General features: G+C 45.5%; 1 protein-coding gene across 6 annotated transcripts in view; it reads right to left on the bottom strand.

The window, feature by feature from the left end:
- The window catches only part of LOC116843447 (rho guanine nucleotide exchange factor 18-like), a 20,367-nt gene that overhangs the window by 8,095 nt on the left and 3,511 nt on the right, over positions 1-8,761 (bottom strand). For 2 of the 6 annotated variants that reach the window (XM_032813840.1, XM_032813846.1), the window contains 9 exons: positions 6,655-7,083; positions 5,296-5,738; positions 4,821-4,970; positions 4,523-4,710; positions 3,394-3,534; positions 2,732-2,807; positions 2,518-2,647; positions 2,241-2,433; positions 1,180-1,251 (listed from right to left, as the gene is read on the bottom strand). In XM_032813840.1, coding sequence (XP_032669731.1) covers positions 1,180-1,251; positions 2,241-2,433; positions 2,518-2,647; positions 2,732-2,807; positions 3,394-3,534; positions 4,523-4,710; positions 4,821-4,970; positions 5,296-5,738; positions 6,655-7,083 — 1,822 coding nt within the window. The remainder of the gene's footprint in view (positions 1-1,179; positions 1,252-2,240; positions 2,434-2,517; positions 2,648-2,731; positions 2,808-3,393; positions 3,535-4,522; positions 4,711-4,820; positions 4,971-5,295; positions 5,739-6,654; positions 7,084-8,761) is intronic. The other 4 variants (XM_032813844.1, XM_032813843.1, XM_032813842.1 and 1 more) reach the window with 3 other exon arrangements.

Here is an 8,761-nt window from a genome sequence, read left to right as displayed (position 1 = left end):
ATATATGTATATATATATATATATATATATATATATATATATATATATATATTCCCTCCCTTAATGGTCTATCGTCGAAATGATATATTCCTCAGCTCGATTTCTTACGATGGTTTTTCTTTTAACGCTGCTCATCGCAATGCATAATAGAGTTAGTATTCAGGGAGAGATAAAGAAAAAGATAAAAAATTCTTCGATATTGATTAGCAAAGCCATTCGCGGAATTGAGAGCAGTAATTTGCGAGAGCCAGGAACTCCGAGAGTTCAGGTCGTTGGCTGGGACATGCGTTATGTGTAAAAAAAAAAAACAGTGCAACCACTTAGTTTTTTACGCTCCTATCAGATCCTCCAATTCGCTCTTAAGTTTCTCTCTATTATCGGGAATGCGTTGCAATAACGCATTATGTTGCCGGGCTATTCGAAGAACACTGCCCGTTTGATCACAATCCCAGCCCGACCGAAAACTTAACAACTATCTGCATGGACGTGGCCAACCTAACATGAAAATTTCGAGCAACGAAGTCCAGAAACTTGGAAATAACACGACAAAGAAATGTGAAAAAACGTTTGATGACACAAGGTGTACAAATGAAAGGAGCGGAAGAGGCGGAGAAACTGGTAAAATGACATTAACAAACGTCCACTGTAATATATATACATATATATTATAGTAGATATGTATGCTATGTCATTTCACCGATACACGTATATGTGCATGTTTGATTTGTATATACTCGTCATTTGTGAGAGATTTACCTTACAGACTAACACTCGTGAACTTACGCACTGTAATTTAGGCGAAGATTACAACGAAGAGGTAACACAAATTATATCAATTGAATCGGACACAAATTATAGAAGCAAGCACAAGATCAGAAGCACAGGCAGGGCTAGATGATGTCTCATCCGAGTTTGAAACCGGACGGCAAGTCAATAGCCGTACGTTGATGGTCGTGGACACAACATATGCGTGTGCGTGTGTATGTGTGTGTACGTATACTGTGTCTAATGTATGCGTATTGTGTTCTTCTTATGTGCGTGTAATGCGTGTGCGAGGAAAGAATCGAGGAACGAGAGACGCGCATCTTCCTACTAGATGTGTAGGATTCACACACGAACAGAAACGAACGGAACGTTTTCGACAGAATAGGAGGAACACATCAGATATCAGAGACTTACTTGACTCCAAGCTTAGTGGCAACTCGCCGCCAAGGGCTGTAGCTTGACACGGTTTTCTTGCTGTTAATTTCCCTTTAATCGTCGTACAATCGATCAGTTTGACGTGGTTGCACGAGGGGGAATGCACGGGAGAAGGAAAAAGCACACACTGCATTAGGGTAACTTCATCTCGCCTTTTTGGCTGTTTTTCCTCCATCTCCATTTCCCTTGCTACTATTTTCTTTTGTATGATTTTACGCGTCGATACATATATCTTAACGAATCGTTCCCCACACGCAAAAGTCTTTTTTTTTTCAAATTTAACATATATATATATGTATGGTCTCGTTTCATCTCTCTTTTGATCGGCATGATCACGCAATCAAGATCGAAAAAAAGACTAAATAATTCTCGAAATTATATGAAGTACTTGATGATGACCACTCAATGGTGTCATCATGAAAGTACCGGCGGTATTGGCTGCTTATAGCATTATCTCCGTGACTTGTGTAACAGTAAACCGAGAGCTAGCTGAGGTCTGGGCATGGTATTCTGTATAAGTAATACGTATAATAATATGTAAACGATATTATATCAATAAAAAATGTAGCGGCGCGAGGCTGAACGCGCTAAAGCTTGCCGTACTATTGATCTTGCTAAATTGCCAAATTAACCAGAAATAATAAGCTTCTGAGCCAGCCAAAGCCTCGGAGTAACAAGCAGATGCAAAACTCTTTTTTCGGAGCTTCCCACGCCTCATTATTAACATTATACTCTCCGTGTGCATGTCAATGCGACAAGTGAAATGTCTACCGATCGATCGAATGGCAAACAGGACGTTCTTTTTCTGTCCGTGAAAAATTACGTATTATCCGCGTGTGTGAAGTGAAACAACGAGTCCTAATTGAGTCGATCATATCGAATGTGATCTAAGTTACTCATTGCTCGTTTGACACACGTAAGAGGAGTTGATCACGAACTCCGAGCTTAGGCCTAGCCATGCCATTTGCGTGCGAATCTCGAACCACAGATACGCAGATCCAATGCAAAAGATGTATAACCCGCTTAAGATGGTTTATTACCTTCCGCTTCCGGATGACGTTGGCAGGGGCAACGACGTCGTGGAGCCCCGTTTCACGCTGTTGCTGTTCGACATCGTGGAGGCATTCGACGCGGATTTCGCGGCGGATTTGCCGGAGTGATGTTTGGACTTGATGCACTCCAGCACCAACTGATCCTTGCAGCCTTGACTTTGATGAACCGACGCTCCGCAATCTGATTTTGGAAAATTGACTTAATCGTGACGTCACGCGATATCGGCGAGAATCGTTTGACTTAATTATAGCGATTGTCTCTTACTGTCGCAATGAAGGAGCGGTTTATTCGTCGAGTGTTTCATACAAACATCACACAGTAAACTTCCCTGAGTCCCTACAGTCATCGTTACCCACAGATGTTGCTGCTGACTAGTCTTTTTGCCGCTTTTATCCTAAAATAAAGATTCCGTCATGATCCACCAGAGAAACATCTTAAATCGGATATCGTATAATTGCGACGCCAGTTGCTATTTTACCTTCTTCTTGCGAAAGAAGATGGAGCCACGCTTTCTTCTGGTCTTCTCGGAATGATGATCATCGTACGCAGTGCCACTGAAAACGGAGAATTTTCATGTTAACATTGCTCGACTTTTAATGCGGGCATTTGGAGTTGTATTTTGTAAATGATCAGAGCGGTGCAATTATGGAAGCGTTTCGATCTATCAACAGCTTATCATAAGAGATAAAAACGTGTGTAATAATCGTAAATATGTGCAGTCAATGCTACGCATTAAAAAAAAAAGAGAGAAAATGTATAAGCATGCATAGACAAAGTGACATATCTTGGCATTTCTTTTTTGTACACGCTGGCGTTTATAATACCCGATGATATTCCCTGCTTAACGAGTCTTAAATGGTCATCAAATCGCCCGCATATTATGCGTTTCTTGATTGATACTTAAAACGGAGATACGTGTTATCTCAAAGCGATTGTGTGTTAATCCGACTCTCTGCGTCTGCTTTTGCAGTTGTAGTATAAGCTACAGGCTATTTGTGGCTACAAAATCAATCGATCGATTGACCGACCGGCAAAAACTGGTACAAACCGTGTCCATCATAGAGACGTAAAAGATATTCCGCAGTATCATGTATATAATTCGATATAGTATGAAGGATTTAAGGCGTCGAAAGTACTCACTCGGTCAAAAGCTCGTCAAGAGATATCGTCTGGGCACTCGGAGTGCCCTCTCGGTCTTCGTGGAATTCGTGGCTGTGTGGTGTATGAAGATCTTCGGTTTCTGTCTCACTCCCACTACCCTTTTCGTTTCTTTCATGACGGCTGTTTCATGCAGGATCGTAGCAAATTTTCAAGTACAAACACAAACTAAGCAACTATCGTGTAATGAATATTGCAATTATAGATATTGTCAAAAATGATCCGACACTATATTACAAAAGAACACATATAGATATGTATATTTGACGTAATAAACTGCTCGCGCTTAGCAAAGTAGTTACACGATCGGCAAAAGTGATCGATAGAATATGAGCCATACAAATCAATACTATCAAATCAATAATGGATACGCACTATTATTATTACTGATGTTGCGGCTATTCCCGTTTCGTGTAAGAGGGGAAAATTGTAAAATATTAATTGTATCTGCCATATCGATAACTAATAACGTGAACAAAATTATGCCTCAGACCGAACACGTATCAAATTTATATCGAATATCGCTACCACGAGTTATAACGTGATACATGAGTCTCTCACGCGCGTTTGTTCAGTGCAGCTTACATTACAACAATTCGCGAGCAGTCGATTCTCAAAGAAAAAAAAAAAATGCTACATAATGCAAAATGTTTCAGGCATTCGTGAATGTAGACGTCTTTGAGATTCATTCTACTAATCGTAAAAAAATGTTCATGCATGGATACGTTTGCGCTCATTTCCGAGAGATGAGTTTCTACTCTAGTGTGCCAAAAGTTGAAAAATCGACAAGATATAAATATACGCGTGAAGATGCACATACATGGGTGCTTGCGCACACATGGACGTGCACGCACAAGATGTGTGCATAGCTTTTGGTGCGAAAGTTTGTCACAAGATCGCAAGCTAGATTACGATTATTTCTATTAACGAACTGTTCTGGAACGTTTTCACTTTGAGATCAACAAACCCTCTCTCTCTCTCTCTTTTTCTTTCTCGAATCAAACGAAGCAGCGTACAGGTTTCGCAAGAGATGATCCCTTTTGCCTTTTGATTTCCGCCGATCTGGCTTTGCGATCTTTTTGCGAGCAGTGATCTGTAATAACGGACTTACGCTGCGAGTGAAGGCGTCGTTCGAGTTCCAGCTTCGCCTAAATGCGCGTGAACCTGCGGCGTAACGATCGAAGGCGTCGATATGGATTTCTGAAGAGGTAAACGCGAACCAGTCAGCCCTGGCATTAAACTGCTACTTTCTGCTAATCTCTGATTACCCCTCTTTGCGACTATCTTCTGATATTCGCTCTGTCAAAGAAAAATTTGCCATGTAGTTGCTTGTCCCCGTCAACGTATCGTAAACTACGGGATCCTCTCCGAGGAGGAATAGGAGGAGGAGGTATCTCGTGAGAAATTACCTGTACAAGATCAGCCTCGTTCAGAGAGTGAGTGCTCGTCTGCGACCTGCATGCCCGATTGCCTACGGTTACAGGTCCGGTGCACGATTTTCCATCTAATTCTAGCTCGTTCTCGCTGTCTAGGCTACTTAAACTAATGCTGCGTTGTCGCTGAAACGGAGTAAACGGGTACGTTGTGATTGCGTGAAGGCGACATTAATGACCGCCTCGGCGAAGTGCAAATGCGTATAAAGACAACAACGAAGCTATCTCAGAGAGAGCCATGCCATCGCCGTCAACAAGCGAATATAGAGTGTGTTTTTGTGACAACGGCCGTTCAAGCCGATGCAATCTCGATGAGTTCAGATCTCGATGCTGACTCGGACGCACACGGCAATTCGTTTCTGACATTTACTCGCGATGCTAAGCGTGACGAGGTGGCGACGGCGTATCCTTCTGTAGCATCAAGATCCGCGGCATCGAAGCGTGAACTCACCGAAATCGAACCGGCTCCAACCTCCGGTTCCAACAAGTAACAGGCAATATTAACCATGTTCTGGGCCTGCAGATGATTCTGCCCGGAGTACCGGCGACGGCCGCCGCGTCGGCTCTCCTCCAGATCCTCCAAGTCCCCGGTCCAACTGCGTCTTCTGTCTATACCTGTCTGTGCCCGCTGCGAACGAGAATGGCCGGCTGAACCCGGGAAGTGCGTCGGGGAGCTGTTCGTGGAGCAATTGGCGAGGAAGTCCGGGTCGGAGCCGGTGTCATGATGATTGCCGGGACGTGGCGCGAGCTCGGCCGCGGTCAGCGGGCACAAGGTCGGGCATGAGGAGCTCAACCGTAGCGCGGCGTCGTTGTTGGATCCCAGAGTGCTCAACGTCAAGTCCCGCATACGCTGGATGGAGTCATGGATCTTATGCAGCTGCTGTAGATTTTCCTCTGCGAGAAAGCAAAGCGAACGTCCATCATACGCCTCTACCTCAAACTTTGTGTATAACCTACTGATACAACTAACGCAAATATTATTACAATGTATAGACTACATTGAGAGAAAAAAAATGTAAGAAACGAAGCACAAGTTATATGGCTTTTTCAATTCTTTACTCTTTATTCAAATAATAATAATTTTTATTCAAGAATAATATAATACTGGGAGAAAAATTATCTAATGAATGAAAAATATTCGGTGTGAGTGTGAAAAATATCTAATAAATAAAAAGTATTCGGGCGGGTACTAATAACATACTTGTAATATAAAATATTATTCAAACAAAAAGAGAATACATTTTCTTAAAATTCTAGTTTCTCATAAAAGCGATTATTTATGCGATATAAAAAAAAATATAGCGTTTGGAATAAAAAAAATGATAAAGTAAAAAAATAAGAAGTATTGGATCTTTCAGAGTCAAACGCAACTTTCTGAGTACTGTAGAATATATAGGCTATATCAACCTCATGGAGTATTCGAGTGAGACTTATTATTGTCAATATATTTATTCAAAAAAGAATTTGGATTGAAGTAAAAATGTTATTAGTATCCGCCCGAGTACTTTTTATTTATTAGATATTTTTTCTCCCAGAATATACTGTATCATTTGGATAAAGAATAAGGAACCGAAAAAAGCCGCATAACGACAATACTTGGACGATACAGTTCCGATTCCGGTTCTACAAGACCATAAAATTTCAGCTGGGTGTACAGCTTTTTGGTTGAGTTAAAAAAATAATAATCAAACTGATTATCAATTCCATTCCCGGCTCGAATCCCCAGTGTGAGTTTCCGAATACACCAAGACTACAATTCGACGCGTCAGGTCTCCGCTTTATCTGAGAAATCCCAAAGAACAGATTTTACCTAGCACCGGATAGTTCTTGGCCAGACCGGGCGAGTGCGGCGTAACGCTAATGATGGGCACCAGAGGATTAGGCTGGGCTTGTATATTAGTGCCAAGTGTAAGCAACGGATGCTGCTGTTGATGATGCTGCTGCTGGTGGTGGTGGTGGTGGTGGTGATGGTGTTGCTGCTGGTGGTGGTGGTGCTGCTGCTGTTGCTGCTGCTGGTGTTGTTCGTCGCCACCCATACCGACCGCCGACATGCTGATCGTCGTTTTCACGGTATTGTCTTTGGTGTAACCGGTCTCCGTGACGATGCCGCCGCCGTGCAGACTCAGGCCGCGCAGATCCCCATTAATGATAGGCACGCGATCGCAGTCGGAGTGCGATGAGCCGAGATAATCGGTTATTACATCCTCCTCGCTGTCCTCGCCGCTGTTCGGACACTCGTCTGCAAGCACACAATCGTCGCGCCCGATTAGAGTCGTCCTCGACGGCGAGCGGGGACGTCGTCGACGTCAGCATCATCGTGTAGCATGCTTTCGTTATTTGCGACGCGAATTTCGTTGCCGCACTAATTTAGCGCTGGAGCCAGGACAAACTCTACCCGAGCTCCTTTCTTTCCCTCCCTCTCGCTCTCTGCCTCTCTTCCTCCCCCTACCTCGGGACACATTAGCGCAACGAGAAACGTGTGCGGGTATATACGTTTTCGTCGCTCGATAGCGCTTGGTCGTACGGGAACGGGGGGAGGCGGGAGGGGATAATAAAAAGTAGCGTGCGAAGTAGTTTACTGGCGCGTCGCGCGGTAAGGTGCACAGCAAGCTACGGCGGCGCGTGCACACCGCGAGATAGCGGATGCTAGGAGGAGCGGTCGTGAGGAGGAGGAGGAGGAGAAGGAGGGGGAGGAGTTCCAAAGCGCGAGAGATAGCCAGAAAACCGATACCGAAACGTCCCTCGCGCCTATTGACTCGCGGACTGCGAACAAACGACACCCCCAACAATCGCGCACCGCGCGGCCTCATCTCTCTCAGACTCCTGGCGACGGTGCCGCGTATATAAAGGCGTATTCATTGGAAATCAGGTCAAATTCTATTCCGCCAACGGGGCGGCTTGCGCTTTTCCGCTCAAGTCACCTCAAGTGCGCGCCGGATAACGGTAACGTCGTCCCACGACGTCCCAAAAGGACCTTCTCGCGGTCATCCCCTGCGGCCCACCCTCTGACCTAAACCATCGTCATGAGCACCGCTCAGGAGTCGTGTTCTTGAACGCTGCATTCGAACGCAAAAGCACGTCTCTTTCAGATTCTCAAGCTGAGAACACCCCTGCACGGCACGTAAGAAAAACGGAGCTGAAAAGGGTGTACTCGGCGTTCGAATATACGGCCCCAGATTGCGGGTTTCGACGCGAGTCCAGTTTTCAATGTCTCACGATGCAGCGACGACGACGACGACGACGACGACGACGACGACGGTGACTGAGGTAAAATCGTCGGATGAGCAACGAATGATGAGACGGAGAGGAGGAGCATGACGAGGCCTTCTTGTCCGGCCGATTGTTCATTCCGCGGATCGAACTGTACGTGCACCGCAATCTCGCATCGTCTCGTTCGTGAGAAACGACCGGGGAAGCGTAACTCTCCACGTAACTCGCTCGCTTTTACAGCTGGCTGCGGAGCCGCCGTCACCGCTGTCATTAACTACGACTCGTGCCGGAGATCTACGGTGTAATTCCGGCGCGTTAACGACGCCGACACTCCGTCTACGCGACTGATACGCGTATAGTTCGCGTAGGATTTCTCTCACGGATCGCTGGTCCGCCGCCGAGGGGAATTAACGCGCCGCACCGCGTGCGGCTTGACTCTTTTCCCCAGGAAAAGACTCTCCTCTCTCTCTGGGGGAGAATCTCGCAATCTTCCCGAGAATACAACTCGATATCGTGCCGCGGGTTTCACCTACACGCCGTCGTCGCGACGAGAGTCTGTCGTCATTCTCAGCGAACGGGAGCGAGATAGCGTACCGTAGCGAGCACTTGTCCGGGTAGAAAGGGGCTGACAGACTGTTGCTTTTCTCCCTGTAGCTCCCGAGCGCGAATTGATCCGTTGGTCCGCGCGCGCCACCTCCCCCCCCCCC

This window comes from Odontomachus brunneus, unplaced genomic scaffold, assembly GCF_010583005.1.
Source record: "Odontomachus brunneus isolate Ranch 3 - 2012 unplaced genomic scaffold, Obru_v1 Obru_scaffold_033, whole genome shotgun sequence".
Lineage (NCBI taxonomy): Eukaryota > Metazoa > Arthropoda > Insecta > Hymenoptera > Formicidae > Odontomachus > Odontomachus brunneus.
Note: the sequence above shows the minus strand (reverse complement) of the source record. Positions and strands in the feature narration are given on the sequence as shown.